Source organism: Calliopsis andreniformis, chromosome 9 (assembly GCF_051401765.1).
Source record: "Calliopsis andreniformis isolate RMS-2024a chromosome 9, iyCalAndr_principal, whole genome shotgun sequence".
Lineage (NCBI taxonomy): Eukaryota > Metazoa > Arthropoda > Insecta > Hymenoptera > Andrenidae > Calliopsis > Calliopsis andreniformis.
Genome location: NC_135070.1, coordinates 2,060,333 through 2,075,744, shown reverse-complemented (window position 1 = coordinate 2,075,744; position 15,412 = coordinate 2,060,333). Strand labels below are relative to the sequence as shown.

The 15,412-nt window shown below is 33.7% G+C and overlaps 3 protein-coding genes across 3 annotated transcripts; 1 reads left to right on the top strand and 2 right to left on the bottom strand.

Moving 5' to 3' along the window:
* Positions 1-1,724: 1,724 nt before the first annotated feature.
* LOC143183722 (abscission/NoCut checkpoint regulator) lies at positions 1,725-4,046 on the bottom strand. The gene is made up of 6 exons (XM_076385401.1): positions 3,754-4,046; positions 3,387-3,586; positions 3,088-3,316; positions 2,813-2,968; positions 2,360-2,491; positions 1,725-2,284 (listed from the first exon to the last, which is right to left on the bottom strand). Exons 1-6 carry the CDS (start codon positions 3,799-3,801, stop codon positions 2,099-2,101), a joined length of 951 nt encoding a protein of 316 aa, XP_076241516.1. The 5' UTR covers positions 3,802-4,046; the 3' UTR covers positions 1,725-2,098.
* A 943-nt stretch (positions 4,047-4,989) lies between these two features.
* Positions 4,990-7,166, bottom strand: Sta (stubarista 40S ribosomal protein SA). The gene is made up of 6 exons (XM_076385402.1): positions 7,042-7,166; positions 6,419-6,580; positions 6,143-6,348; positions 5,603-5,890; positions 5,226-5,450; positions 4,990-5,149 (listed from the first exon to the last, which is right to left on the bottom strand). The coding sequence occupies exons 2-6, from the start codon at positions 6,549-6,551 to the stop codon at positions 5,069-5,071; spliced, it is 933 nt and encodes a 310-aa protein (XP_076241517.1). The 5' UTR covers positions 6,552-6,580; positions 7,042-7,166; the 3' UTR covers positions 4,990-5,068.
* A 497-nt stretch (positions 7,167-7,663) lies between these two features.
* Positions 7,664-11,034, top strand: Asun (integrator complex subunit 13 asun). The gene is made up of 9 exons (XM_076384568.1): positions 7,664-7,967; positions 8,054-8,128; positions 8,193-8,479; positions 8,561-8,651; positions 8,716-8,923; positions 9,001-9,380; positions 9,456-9,617; positions 9,705-10,036; positions 10,128-11,034. Exons 1-9 carry the CDS (start codon positions 7,752-7,754, stop codon positions 10,411-10,413), a joined length of 2,037 nt encoding a protein of 678 aa, XP_076240683.1. The 5' UTR covers positions 7,664-7,751; the 3' UTR covers positions 10,414-11,034.
* The last annotated feature ends 4,378 nt before the right edge of the window (positions 11,035-15,412 follow it).

Genomic DNA, 15,412 nt, shown 5'->3' with positions numbered 1-15,412 from the left:
AAACAGGAAGTTTGACGTTTGTAAGAACAAGAACTTACACGGAAAATCGATTGACGTCCGTTGGAACACGCACGAGTAGTCGAAAAAAGTATAAGGTAAATAAAATAACGTGGGTAAAAAACAGTGTTCAACGCAACATCTTCTTTGAGCGAATACAGTTTCTGTTGCAACGGAAATTCCGGTACCAACGACCTACTAATAACAACATCCGCCACCAGTACAAGGTTTGTACATTGCCAAATTCCTGAGAATTGTTTGTAGCTGTAAAACTGAAGGTCTGTTTTAATATATGAAAGCGAAAAAAAACGTAGCTGATTAAAAACTACTTTATACCTAATGCAAACTCATATTGAGATTCGATCAATTTTTGTTTTTGGCACTTATAGAACTTGCCGAAAAACAAAGCTTCGTCCAAGGTTTGACCTCCTTGTAAGGATAAAATCGATTACGATTTAAATTTTATTGTAAAAATTCTTCGACTTCTTTCTTCTTTATCTTTCAATAATTTATGCGGTCGAGAAAATAAACAATTAAAAAAAGTTGTATTCAATGTGTAAATTACAAACGTATGATGAGTATTGATATCATATTCTGCAAATGTAGCTTATTTCACATAAATGTAGCAACGATGCGAGTGGATTTTTAAGTTCGATTTGCCAGAGGTCATTGTTTGAAGTCATTCATTGATCACGTTTCAATCATTTTTTACATTTTGTTTTGATCTTTAGTTACTTTAAGACAGTGTAATTAGGAGATTAACACACAGTTTTAAAAACTAAATATGTTATATCACTCATTTATTGGAAAATGAAATAATTCAACTATTTCTTGGTTTTAAGTTATGAATATAAAAAGGAATGATTCTTACAGTGAACGACAACTCCTGTCTCATTTCTCTGAAAATCATGATTTTGAAGTTATGTCATTGTAGCAACAAATGATATTTTTGGATTTTCATAACATGTATTGAATGAGCAATACTGTTAAGACAAATAATTTTCTAGTAGGTCAAAATAAACATCTTCGGCTCGTTATTATAAATAAATATGATTTATTGACCGCAAAATTTTAAACTATAAAACAGAATTATCAATAAACAATAAAACTTATTACTATAAACAATAAAAACTAGATGAAAGGAAATACAAAAATTAATTTTTTATATTTTTTATATCACAGAGGTAATTTTCAAAATTCTAAATGTATTGATTGAATCAAAACCATATTTAACAGTATTGTTTAATGGTATAAAAAAAGAATAAATGTCTTGTTCGTTAGTATTCGATACGAACGTCATCGAAACTTGGCACGGCGAATGCATACAAGCCTCCTAAATATAGAAGGCCTGCTTAGACTTTGAGAAGGTTTCTGCGTCGCGACGCCGACTATCTCCGGGGAATTCCGTTGAAGATGTCAGCAAATATCTTTACCGATCAGGTCATTGAATTTCCTGTGATATTTCATTAGATCAGGAAGTACTACAGGAAGATCTTAGGAAATTTTAGAACATTAATTTTATACCCAGTTTTAAAATTAAACTGAATGATTTATACTACTTTAATAAAACTTTTAACTACTATTAGAAGTACACGATTTAAATTAAATATACGTTTGTTTGCAAAGTATAATTTTTTATTTCTTTACTAATAAATTATTAAAATTGCACCATTACTGCTTATTATTAAAAACAATATGAGGAAAGAGCTTCTGTTACTATAAATTAATTCGTGTTTCAGCAAAAGCATGTGTATTCATTATTAAATACATCACATTAATTAGCAATATTATAAAACTATCTTTTGTTGAAATAGATACAGCATTGTATAATTTGTGATAATATATTATTAACGGGATCACAATGTGAGCATCAAGCTTACAATTATACGCGTAGCACGATTCTGTATTATGTATCATTTGAGTGTACAACACGAGGAATGCTTCTTCTTTAAAAATAGTACCCTTGACTGTAATATTTAAATAGCCAAATCGTACTATTCATAAAGTCTCCATAAAAAGTACATAGCAAGTGCCCCAATAAGATTGAATATATTATGAATCGCTGATAAACTTGTTCTTCTAAAATTTGTATTAATTCCTCTTAGTAAGTTCTTAGTTTCGTTGCTGGCTCCCTTTTGTGCTTTTTCATTTCGAAATCGTCATGGTTATCCTCGAAACATACAGGGCAGTAAAGATCACCGTGACAGCCTAGACATCGTTCTAAGTTTTCCGTTTGATCGCACATTACGCAAGTGGGTTTCTCATCATCGTCGGTATGTCTTCCTGCCTATAATCATTAAATTATCGTTAAAACGTATTACGTATTATTCGCTGATACACTATAAATGACGTTTTTACGTACTTCAACTTCCATTTCTTCTAATTCGTCTACATCTTGCTCGTATTTCTTTTCTAACGAGGCCTCAGCTAAAGCTTTTGCAATTAATTTTTTCGTCACATGCGCTTCATCATCATCAACATCCTCTGTTGAATGCTAAAAGCCGAACATTCATTATATAGTTGCAAGTTACATATAATTGCGGTACTATTGGTGTCTCAGAAGAATGACCTTAATACTTTCAAAGAAACTTTTCATGAGACACGAATAGTACATAAAATTATTAATTTTTATATATATATAAGTATAAAAAATTGAAATGTCTGTATATTTGTAAAAATTTACAAGCCATCAAAAGTATTCTTTATAATATTATTTCTGAAGGTTAAAAAAGATATCTATTTAAATTCGATTTCTTTAGTTGTACTTGTAAAAATATGAAGTTGCATAAACATTCAGAGTTTATTAATCATCTACCTTTCTGGACGTGTGACTTGTACCCTGCAATGAACTCAATCTTGACTGTATCTCGCTAACAGGATCATTTCCTGAAGATAATTCAAGTTGTCCAAGATATTCTTGTATTAAATCATCTGTTTTCTGTTGATCTGTTCTAGTATCTACATGATGCACCTGTGAGTAATAATGTAATTATCTACATTTCAATTTTGGTACTTACGCTACTTTTCATAAGAATGCTTAAAATGTTATAGTGACATAATTTCAAAAATTTAATCTTAACATACACATACATTTATTTTATGATTATTAACATCTGGATCTTCATCTTTCAATAATGCTAATCTTCTTCTTATTTCATCCACGCTCAGAGCTGTAACTTTTTCCTCTTCTTTTAATTTTCGTAATCTATCAACTATTTCCTGATCTGCAGGTTCTAAGCCTTTCTTAAACTTATCCCAATGGTTTGTGTGTGTATACATAACAATAGGAGGTTTCGCTGGATTTTCCAAAGAGTCCAGTCTACAAGTAAATCATTCTGTATCAGTACAGTACAATATTTTTATTACGACAGCAGTAGAAAATGTATTACTTCTTTGTGATATCAACTGGAGCAAGAGAATCCTCGTGCTCATCTGACATATTGTTACTGTTATTAGAGCTCAGTTTTTTTGTAGAGTTACGCTTACTATAACAACGCCCACAGACTTTCTTTACTCCTTTATCTGCAATATCACATTTATATTTGAGGCACTTAGAGCAGTATGCAAAGCCGCAACCAGGACAAGCAACCTAAATTACGTGAAACAGAGCGTGAAGTCAATGAAAACGAAAATGTTTTATAGTGCAATTGATATTCAAACTAAAAGTATTATAAATTTGACAAAGCAGCTTTCGTGGTGGTTCTAAAACATAACCTATAATAAGTGTCAAATAAAGTATGGGTAAAACACACTTACTTCTTTAGTGAAAAATGAGAATTTCGTTTGACAAATGTTGCAGGACATACTGTATTTATATTTTAAATCTTATTACGATGTCATTGCAAATACAATAGAAAATTCTGTAACATTCCCGTTAAAAACTTCTGTTCTGACATATAAACGAGTAAATTATTAGCAATCGACTATGGTAGAATTAAACTCAAATACAGTGTATGCCGCACACACACATATATATGTACGTTCCGTTTTCAATGAAGTAATATCCAATTTTATATTTGGGTTCGTTGAGTCACATTGTAAATAATTCATGAAGTTTTGTAAAAAAAAAAAAATAAATCGAAACAGAATTACTAATAAAAAATGTATTATCACTTATGATAAATGATAATAAACTACTCTTTTTGCAAACGGCCAACTTCATACGTGTACTGCGTCACTATCCATGTGCGTCACGAAATGAAATTTCACAAATGATAGATTATTGAGCAACTTAATTTTATTTAATTTTCAATTCAAAAAATGTTTATTTTGTTGAACTTATAAATAATGTTGTTGAACGTTGGACCTTCATTTTTAGCTTGTTAGTACTTAATTTAGCAAAAAATGAGAACGTTGGAGCATATATTGGGTGTCCAGTTTAATCTGTGGATTTAAATTTTTTTAGAACTATGCGAGATATCGAAACTCGTGTTTTACGAAGTTCTATGATATTTTGATAAAAAAAATTTAATTTTGGCGAATCCAGTATCGTCGAATGACTAAATGGGTTCAAGTTCATGATTTTACCTGCAAACATTTTTATTTAGAATGGCACGAGAAATCAATCCATGCAAAACAATCGTAGAATTCTTTTAAAAACCAAGTGCAATTGCACTTTCAAAGAAAATTGGTCTATAGAATTTTTTTCTGTCTTCAATAGGCATAAAGTTATAATCCGGCTGTATTACTAAACTCACTTTGTGTTCAAACTAATATTTGGATTTAAGTGTACACAGAGATGCCTAAGGTCCCCTCTCCGTACCGAAACTTTCGCTTATTCCATTGCTTGTGTCGTTAACCCAATCGAATCTAATATCTAATATGTTCAATAGCAAAATATAAATTTGGCAATTATATAAGCAAATGATTATTCAGTTATCAAACCAACACTGTTTTTCATGCAAAATAGACGGTTTCTTAGTTTTCTTCTTTTGTTTACTATTGTGTATTGAATGTAATATATACTTAATACATACAAAAAAGAAAACAAAATTTATATAAATTTTCCATCACTTTATTACATTCACTGTACAAAGTGTGTCAGTGTATGAAATTCTCACAGAGGATAAAATTACCACTTTTCTGTTGTGGCACCACCCCAACTTTGGGCAGTAGTTGTTTGTGCAGCAGTTGTAGACCACTCTTCCGAAGTCTATATAGAAAAAACAAAATAAAAGTGAGTCATTTTGCAAAACTGAAATATTAGTAAAAATATTCAAAATATTTACCTGAGCAGCCCAGTCTCCACTTGCTTGGAATGCTGGAGCAGCACCTGCAGCTGGGATGGCAGCTGCAGTTGGTGTTGCAACATCATCGGCCCAATTTTCAGTAGCAACAGCAGCAGTGTCAACTTCATTGACCCATCCAGGTTCTGCAGTAGTTGGAACCTCAACTGGGCCAGTGAATTCTTTAGCTGGTGCAATTTCCTTAGCAGCCTGTTCTTCTTTTTCAGCCTGTAAAGAATAATATAATTAAATAAGGTTTCTAAGATATGTTTGGAAAATCTAAACAATAATTACTCTATACAATAGATAAAGACTAGAGAACAGAATGAATACGAAACAAAAATGAAATCATTTAATTGGTTAACACTATAAATACAAACCTCCTCTGGATCTCTGTAGAAGAATAAATCGACGACAACATCCCATTTACTTTCGCGAGCAATGGAACCTCTCAAACGAAGTACTTCTCGTGCCAGCAACCACCACATTAAACCTACACAATGAAGACTTTTTGTGTTGCAAGGAATCGCAATATCGACGAAACGAAGTGGAGAATCGGTATTGCAAAAAGCAATTACTGGAATGTTCACGTAGCTGGCTTCAGTAATTGGTTGATGGTCAGTGGTTGGATCGGTGACAATCAACAATCGTGGTTCACGGAAGGCCGACTACAAATATTTATTAAATTAATATAAATCGCTAATTTATTATTTATAATGAAAAACACCCAGTTAACACATTCAGAATATGTTTAATACTATTTGCATTTTGTATACATGTATTTTTCTCAAATAATAATATAAAAAATAAAAAAATAAAAGAAGATTAAACTAAAATAAAACAAGTATAAAATATAACAAGAAACTTTACAAGCTAATATAACATAAAGAATGCATAATGTTTATTACAACTATAATTACCTGGATCTGATTAGTGAAAGCACCAGGAGTGAAACGACCAGCAATAGGTGTAGCGCCAGTGTGCTGTGCGAATTTCAGAACAGCTCTCTGACCACTTTGACGGCAACTGATGACAAAAACTTCGCTAGGATGTTCAATAGCAACAATGGCACGCGCTGCCAAGAGCAATTTTTCCCAGGTGTGACGCAGGTTAATAATGCTTACTCCTACAATAGAATAAAATATATTACAAACACTAGAATTGAAATCAGCATATTTAGAACAAATAGAACTTACCATCACTTTTCTTTTTGTAAACATACTGCTCCATTTGAAAATTTACATTTTCTGCGCCAAGGTGGGTGTACGCAGCTAACATTTTAGTAACATCATCCTCTTTAAGGGATAATACATCTAAACCTCCTGACATCTTAACGTTGGGGTTGACTTACGAGTAACCTAAACGTAAACAAATTTATGTTATTACCTTATTAAGTAATACCTTATATATTTTGATTTTTTAAAAAAAGTTTAATTTCATTCAGTAAATAAACGTACAGTAAGAATAGTGAGAAACTAATCACATAACCTTACTTTAAAATCTATAGAATATTTAATACGGTTTATTCTAAGAACAATATCTACAAAATGTCTAATAAAATAAAGCATATCTAGAATTTTGTAGAATAATAATTCGTGGTATTTAATTAATATTGTTATAACCAGACTCTTGTAGAAACAGTACCACGTGCATTGACCGACTTAAACATTCTTTAAATTTGGCACAAGTACTTGCAATTCATATAAACTTTCTTATAAAATTAATTCCGCGTGTATTTTTCTTTTCCTAATTATTCATATTTTTAGTTTTAAATGGAAATAAATGTGATAAATAAAGAAAAATATCACAACAAACTTACGTTATCAATGCCACTAGGAGACTTCCAATTGGAAAGGAAGTTGTGTAGACTACATGGAAATCTGCTTTGGGAAAATATGAATAGATAAAATATTTAACACATATTGCATATATTAACTACTATGAAAAACATAAATAAAATTAAAAATTATAAAATTTGTATCATAAAGAAGCGTTATCCAAATTGATAAGGAAGTTTGAAATATATAATTATGATCGGAGTAGTAAGGTAGCGGAAATATATGTACTGAAACTTTATGAGGGAATTTTAAATTTACTTAGAGCTAAAACAAATAAATTTATGAATTCGACATAGTACAGGACTACTAAAATGATTCGTAGCATATTATCTTCTTTTTGATGTAAATTATACAGATTTTTATTCATATTACAAATTGAGTGAAAACTTTATACAATTTATGAGTCCTATGTTCTGTGTTAACATTTAACAGAAGGCTTTATCGGAATAAAATAATATATAATTATAAGAAAAAGACAAACATTAAAATATCCTTCCCTTTTTGTGATATATAGTCTTATAATTCTTATGTTAGTAGAAACGTAGAATTTACGACTTTGAAGAATCTTGTATCCTAACCTATAATACCAGATCTTCACGGAGCATTATGCTGCTTTCCACAAATGTATAATTAATGGAATGTAATGCATTGTATATGAAAAATTAACGGTTACTTAAAATGGTGTAAAAGAATGTATCCAGCGAATCATAAGACTATTTTCGTTTTGGACCATACGCCATATTTTGGTATATCTACTGAGTGTCCACTCGAATTTGATTTCTTGAAAAGCCGCGGTCAAAATTTAATTCCTTTGGCACCTGTTTGCAAATCTTTATGGACTACTAGTGTAGAAGCTTCCTTAGAATATTGTCGTATAGTATGGGATCTCTTTCCTACTGGGAAACTGGTATGTGATTTTGAATAATTATTTTTAATTATTAGTTTTTAATTATTAATGTAGAATATAAACACTGTTACTTGTGCCCATTGTAGATAAGATTCGTGGTAACAGATCGAGCAGCTTATGTATTAAACTCATGGAGTCCGTCTCAACAGAATTTAAATCATGTAAGTATGAAGCTGTTTTCAAATTTTTATAGAGTAATATTTTTAACATAATATATAATTGTAGATAATGAATGGTACAGCCATTGTAGGAGTACCACCAAAAACTCCAGAACCCGGAGAAGATTACTCTGTAATACATGGTTTAAGAGTGGCTATTGAGACGCTTAATGAATGTTCAGAAATTCAACACGAGAAGAGAACATCATTAAATGAAAATGCTAGTAAACTTGTCAATAGAGGCAGAGTAATATGCATTACTAGTGCAAGAGACAATAGTAATATGAAAAGCTTGGAAAATATATTTTTAAATGAATTAGCTCAGGAAAATAAAAATGCTTTAGCTTCCGATCAGTCAGTATTTTTGTACAAACTTTTTGAATATTTATTGTTAAGTATATTAAGTTTATAATACATCCATCTGTTCTCTTTTAGTTTAATACCTGTGGATTATTGTCATCTGGTTATACTGAATATTTTTCCCAATAATATTGAGTCACAAGTCACTAGTCAAGGACCAAGAGAGGTACTCTGCTTGTTTTTCTACATATTGATATCTTTGAACAAGTAATATCTACTAAATTTTTTAGGTTTCACCCCTATTAACGGTAGAGGTGCACTCAATCAAGGCACCTGCATTACATTCAAAATTATCTCATTTAATTTTATCTCATTACGACCTAGCAAGTACAACGGTAACTGGTATACCTATGAAAGAAGAACAGAATGCTAGTTCTTCAGCAAATTACGATGTTGAGATATTTCATTCGTCAGCTGCACATTCCGCGATTTTGAAAGGTTTTCTTTTTAAACATAGAATGCAAATTGAAAACATTCAAATACATGTATTTTGCATTATCATATAAATGTTGTAGGAAATCCACAAGATTCAGCTTTGATCAAAACCTTCAGGAGGTTTGAAGAGGGTTCAGAATACGAAACAGTAACATTAAAATGGTGTACACCACGAGGTTGCAGTGCGGCTGAAATGCAAAATTGCACAGCTATGCACAGAATTACACCAGTAGATGTAAATAGTAGACCATCCTCTTGTTTAATTAATTTTCTCTTAAATGGCAGATCAGTAATGCTCGAAATGGCTAGGAAAAGTGGTGGCAAAACCATTTCACATTTACTAGCTGCACATGGTGGAGAAATCTTTATACACACGTTATCTACTGCCAGAAGTGTATTAGAGGATCCACCTTCTATCAGTGAAGGCTGTGGTGGACGTGTTACTGATTATAGAATAACTGTAAGAATTCAAATCTCTAAATAGTATAAAAGTTTTGAAATAATAAAATAATCATTTCTTTTGTTACAAACACAGGATTTTGGAAGACTCATGCGAAATAATGTACTTGTGCCTTTGAAACGAAATGTAAACAGTAATAGTGAAGGCCCAGCAGAGAAAATGAGATCGAGATTGGAAAGACACACAAAATATTGGCCAATTACTATTTCTAGCACCCTCATGTTCAACTTAAAACAGGTATGCATTTGAAATAAAATAAGTCTAGTTTTTTAGTATAAATTTAATACATCTAACAGTTATCAGTAAGAATCTTGTATTTTGAAGTTAATAGATCCACTAACAGATTTAATGGTGAAAGAAGAGCTTAGTGCTGAAGAAGTTGTGCAATGTAAACAAGTGATCTTTAGTTTGTTGCAATTGGAAGCAAAGCATGAAGCACTACCCCTGCCAAGTATAGGTGGTGGACGTGGTGGAAAAGGTGGTGTGCGTAGAGAAGAACATTACAGACTTTTATGGGGAGAATTAGAAACATTTCTCAAGCATCATGCCAATAATTCAGCCGCGCATTCGGAAGTTCTCACCTGTTTACTCGAAGTGCGCAGTAAAGATGATAAGGATAAAGTTGAATTGGATCAAGCTTTGCGCGAATTGGACGGGTAAATTATGAAATATTTTACAAAAGCATAGTAAATCTTCATTTTTTAAAATGATGTACATTGATAATATTATTTTTTTATTTTTGGATAGCTTTGGAAAAGAAGATGGAACTACTAGAGCCAGTGTAATAAGAGCTACAACCGATTCTCCGATGTCGCCTCCAGCTACGACATCAACATCTATTGGAAAGCAAATGCATAAGAGTGGTCTTTATGCATCTAAAAGCTTATTAGACATTTGGTTACAGCGAAGTGCACCTAAAGAGAAGAAACCAGATTTCCACGGAAGAATTAACAGCGATGGCCTTAAAGCTAAGTTATATCCTAACTTAAAGGAAACCGGCCGAGAACCTCGTGAAACTATTTTAGAAGGTTAATTTTTAACTCCTATCAACTTAAGGTAAATGTAAGATAAAGTCAATTGAATTTTTAGAATAATTATGTTTGCATTATTTGTTATCTTTCAATGCCTGTGAACAATGTACTACGATTCTTTTAAAGGAAAGAAAATTACAATTTCTTAAATTATATCTCTGCAATGACCGAGTTTATTATAAATATTAATTTAGAAGACAAATTATGAAAATGACTTCTATTTAGGCTTATGCAAAAATTACGAAATACAATCAATTTGGAAACAATTATAAAATGATTTTCGCGTTTTATAATAAAATTATGAGGATTTGTAGATTATTACATGCAAATTTAAGGGTGCTTAGTGTGTTTTATAGCTTCGACAAAGACTATTTTACGGACATTTCTTGTAAAGCAAACCTTAATTCTAAACCAAACTCAAGCCGAGATGAAAATTGATATTATTTTACAGATCGAATTATATAATCTAAAATTAATTAAAAACATCTATAGGGTATAAATAGCTTTCGCAGACCAACAGATTGAGTCTCATTAACACGGTTGTTTCCGCAACAAATCGTCCAATGCATTTAAGCATCTATCGTACGATACCTTCATAATATCGTCTAATAAAACGGTAGAAAATAGTATGTACATCGTGTTCTGTTTTCTCGCTGTATAGTGATAAGATCCACTTATGAAGTGGATGCTGTGCAATACCCATGAGGCTACAATCTGCTAAATGTGCTTTTTGTTCCTTAGTTCAGGGATTTCTTAAATTCCTGGAATATCCAGGAATAATTTGGCCAAAAATTCGTAGGATTAAACATTTGCTGACCCATTTAGTCTACACCTATAGAATTCCAAAAAACTAATATTCGCAAAACATGTTAAGCCCTTAGACGTTTTACTTGTTACCAAAATATTCAAAGGCGTGAAGGACTTGAAACCCTACTATTTTTATTACCATGTTACTATGCGTCAGTGGGGCACTATACCAAAAGTCATGAACATGTAAATATCATCAAGATACACGATCAGAAGTCGTGGACATTTTATAATTCGTTTACATTATTTATCGTTTACAATCGCTTAGTTCGCGACGTTGCCTTGTAAGAAGGATACCGCGTGGAGCGCATCTTCTGTCTCAAGCCTAAGAAGATACATGATGGAGAGCGAGGGAGAAAAGAGACCAGCCACCGAAAGTGTATCAGTGGTGCAACGAAAGCGATCCACCGAGTTCTCTCATCTCTCTTCATCCTTTTCCTCCCTGCGTCGTTTTACAGTGGAAAACAGACACGTCTGGCCGGGTGTCTGAGCCACCGCGATACGTTGACCTCCATCGAAACTATAGCTCTATCGTTCCTCCCTACCCCGGGTGGAATTCCGTCGCTAATCGATGGAAGGAAGGAAGGAAGGAAGGAGGAAGGTATGCCGCACATAATATAAACGCGGGTACCACGAGTGTCCGTGAAAAAGAGAGACAGAGACAGAATCAACGGTTGAGGTGGAGGAGGAGGAGGAGGAACACAGGCGGAGGGAGGGAGGGTGGGTAGGAAGGCGGAAGGGGATCAGAGAGTACAAGTGCGTGACGTAATGGTTCATTCATCCCGAGACAGACGATATCCCGGTCAATGGTGTATATATACACACACACGCATATGTATCGAGACGGATACATATGCGTGTGTATACACTTCGGGTACGACCAATGTGTCTGTATGTCTGCAGACGTGCCCGTGTGTATCTGCTGTCTGCGTAGTTGCGTGTCACGTGAAATGCACACGTGCACGTGGTTGCTCGCTTTGGTTTATTCGTTCTTTGCTTCTACCTGTTTCTTTCTGTCCACGCTCTTGAGAAGAAGTCATTGAGCCTTGGCTCGTCTGTCCTTTCCGCTAGATGTTGCTGATGCTCCAGGTATGATCGACTTGTACGAATATTATTGTGGAGGAGCACAAGTCGCAATACATTTCTGTGGACAGAAAGCTACGTCAAAGGTCTTTTATTATCAGCGTATGTTGCAACTCACAATAAGGTTCCGCTGCTCTAATCTTTAAGTAGCATTTCCCACAAAGTGATAAGCACATACTTTGCCATATTCTATCATGTTTTGGATTCATTTAAAACGAATGCATTTTCCTTTATTTTAATAACTTCAGTTTTTGAAGGCAACACAAGAGTGAACAGTCAGCACATGAGATTTTAGAAATGCATCTCCAGCTACAAGCTCTTTGTAACGAATTTGTCCGACAGTTGTGAGTGTTTAGTAGAGAAACATGATGCATCGAACCTAAGAAACTTATCCAGCACGAGAAATACATTCATTAACACATTCGAGATTAGTGTCTTCAAAGCATAAAAATGACTGAAATGTTATGCCCTCGGCTATTGAGAGCTATCGCTTGACCTAACGGCTGGGTCATCGGTCTCCAAAGTGTTAATCCAAGTATCGCAAGCAGTGAAAAGGTCCGAGGGTCACAACTTCACTGCGGAATGACCCTAATCCGGAGCTGACCTAGGCCAAGGACGTTGTTCCCGCTGAAATGACCCAAGAAATTCAAGGAAGTTTGCAACGAAGCAGAGGCTGCTCCAAAACTTTAAACTGCCTATTTCATTGCCATCTTTATCATTAATACTGCGCTTCTTACCTTATCTGTTTCTACTTTTTGGCAAAATAGGATATGGGTTGGGCTAGCAGATCGTACATTTTATCGAAGGACGCATCGATAATGCATGACGTTATCGATTCTTGGTTCACAAGCCTCCTGTAGAGCGAATATCGATCTGTGCCGAAGAAGCGCGCGACGTACTCAGTTTGCCAAGCCTGTATAATTCATCGCTGTGTTCTGCTTCCTGGTCTTTGTGCTTTCCGGAGGCTTTGCCGTATATTGAGTTTCACGACCTTAGAACGTCGATGGACAAGCAGACTTCCGTCTAGAAATGCATCGATTATGATTCCTCCCAGAGTTCTTTGATCATTACCTTTAGTACATTCTGTACCATTTCTATGCTACTCGGTTAAACATGGACCATTTGGTTGATAGTAGCCAGTGGGCAACTATTAAGAGACGAAATCGGAGACCTTAAGTCTACTTTTTAGCGCACTTATCCGTTTGTCAGGGGAAGACTGACTATTATTCTTCAGATTCCATAACTCTTTGACATAAGTTAATCGCATCTAGGGTTACCTGATTAGAAGTTGAAGTTCCTTGCCAATGGGAAAATATTGAATATCGAAATTGGGGACACAGCCCACTTTAGAAGTGTTTGACTTCTAGGATAAAAATGACCGTCACTATCTTTTACGTTCTATATCTTTTAGGTCGTTTGCACGTTTGATCAGAAACTGAGGTGTTCATTTTCAGAAATTTTAAATGTCAAAATGGTGGATCTACTCTATATTATAATTTAATTTTCGAAATGAAAATGGTACCTTTGATTTTTATCAAGTTTTTTAAAGGTAGCCCAATAATTACGGTGGACTCCCTGGTGTTATTGATTTAGCAGCCCTATTATTTCGCGTTCAGCGAGAGACATTAATGATTATCAGCCCGATAGCGCGTGATGTTTTTTCGCTGGTTGGTTCAGTGACCCTTTGCCACGATCGATATTCGGGGTAGATAGGCGAAATAAATTATAAACGGCGGACTCTTCTTCGTGCTACCATCTGCACACAGCTGTAGCCCCCACGCCGATCAATATTTCTAATTTGCTTTCCTGGCTGCGACGTGGAGCGAATTTTGCCAATAAAAAAGGAAACAGCGAGTGATTCTTTCTTTCGCTTTTATTAATTCACAATTACATTGACTGCGAGCGTCTTATTCCTTTCCAATTAAAAAGAGATTTCGTGAAGTACTAATGTAAAACAGTTCCAGGAACCCTTGTTAAAAGCGTAGAATTAATGTATTTCTTATTCGTTTTAACTCACAATTTACTATTAACAGTGAACTTAACAATAAGTCTAAAGGACCGTACAGACTGGGATGCAATCGCTGGAAGCACGTAATAGTACCAACGATCCTTGTTTTTCTATCCAATGGATGAAAAGATAGTCAATATATCTGTAGTTGTAAAGTAAAGTGACCTAAGTCACATTTTTGGTTTTCAAGATACTAGCGTTTAAAGTTTAGTACTGTCTTATGAACCCTTATTTTTAAATGAAAAAATTCTTTTAATGCCCTTTCTTCTCTCTGCAAATATAAATTCTATATTCTAGATCTCAATTAAGGCGTCGGGTTAAGAAAATATAATTTTTCGAATTTCTTGAAAATATAATATAGATCATTTTGTTTTACACCCACAGATATAAAATTTCCAACGATTGTATCCCAGTCTGTGCTAGTCTACATGCAGCATAATAATAATAGGGGGATGATTCCATATAAGAAAATAAGTTTTGAGAATGTTTTGCTACAGTAATGTTTGCTACTTTTGTTTGAGAGAAAATCAAGTTTAAATATTTTCAGGGTATCCGAGCACTTTACTATGTTGTGATTAAATTACTATGTTGTGATACAATGTTATGACCTGTTATCTTATTATCATACTATTTTTCGTTTTCGATTATTAGCTTCTATACACCTGTCACCATGTTAAGATATACATAATAATCGAGAACACATGAATATGCTTCTTGCATTGGGAGCATATGGTGGTACATAACGCATCTGTTGCAGCTCTCTTATATTATAAACGAAATCCAAATCGACATCATTTCAGTAGATACGTGATTCAGGGTAGAACAAATCTTCGTCGAATACCGCTCTTTTTGATCGTACAATTTTTAATTGTGCAATTACGAATTACGCTGTGAGTGCTAAATTTCTGATGATATAGAAGAAGAGATGATGAAAGTGTGTAGCATAATCCTTGAATTAGTATGAGAAACCGTTCTCTACAGCGTCGTATTAATAGATCAGCAGTCTATTCGTCTATTGTATACTGCATGATAATGAGATGCATCTATATCACTTGCTAAGAATGTAAGGACGCTGGTTACTCTGGTAACAAACTGATAACAAA

Excerpts from the sequence above, each read along its gene's own strand:
- LOC143183722 (XM_076385401.1), bottom strand. The coding sequence starts at position 3,801 with ATGTCCTGCAACATTTGTCAAACGAAATTCTCATTTTTCACTAAAGAA. Across the intron at positions 2,492-2,812 it reads CAAGTCACACGTCCAGAAAG|CATTCAACAGAGGATGTTGA; the intron begins GTAGATGATTAA and ends TTCGGCTTTTAG. Across the intron at positions 2,285-2,359 it reads TAGAAGAAATGGAAGTTGAA|GCAGGAAGACATACCGACGA; the intron begins GTACGTAAAAAC and ends TAATGATTATAG.
- Sta (XM_076385402.1), bottom strand. The coding sequence starts at position 6,551 with ATGTCAGGAGGTTTAGATGTATTATCCCTTAAAGAGGATGATGTTACT. Across the intron at positions 6,349-6,418 it reads TTACAAAAAGAAAAGTGATG|GAGTAAGCATTATTAACCTG; the intron begins GTAAGTTCTATT and ends ATTCTATTGTAG. Across the intron at positions 5,150-5,225 it reads GTGGAGACTGGGCTGCTCAG|ACTTCGGAAGAGTGGTCTAC; the intron begins GTAAATATTTTG and ends TTTTCTATATAG.
- Asun (XM_076384568.1), top strand. The coding sequence starts at position 7,752 with ATGTATCCAGCGAATCATAAGACTATTTTCGTTTTGGACCATACGCCA. Across the intron at positions 8,480-8,560 it reads AATGCTTTAGCTTCCGATCA|TTTAATACCTGTGGATTATT; the intron begins GTCAGTATTTTT and ends GTTCTCTTTTAG. Across the intron at positions 8,652-8,715 it reads CTAGTCAAGGACCAAGAGAG|GTTTCACCCCTATTAACGGT; the intron begins GTACTCTGCTTG and ends TAAATTTTTTAG.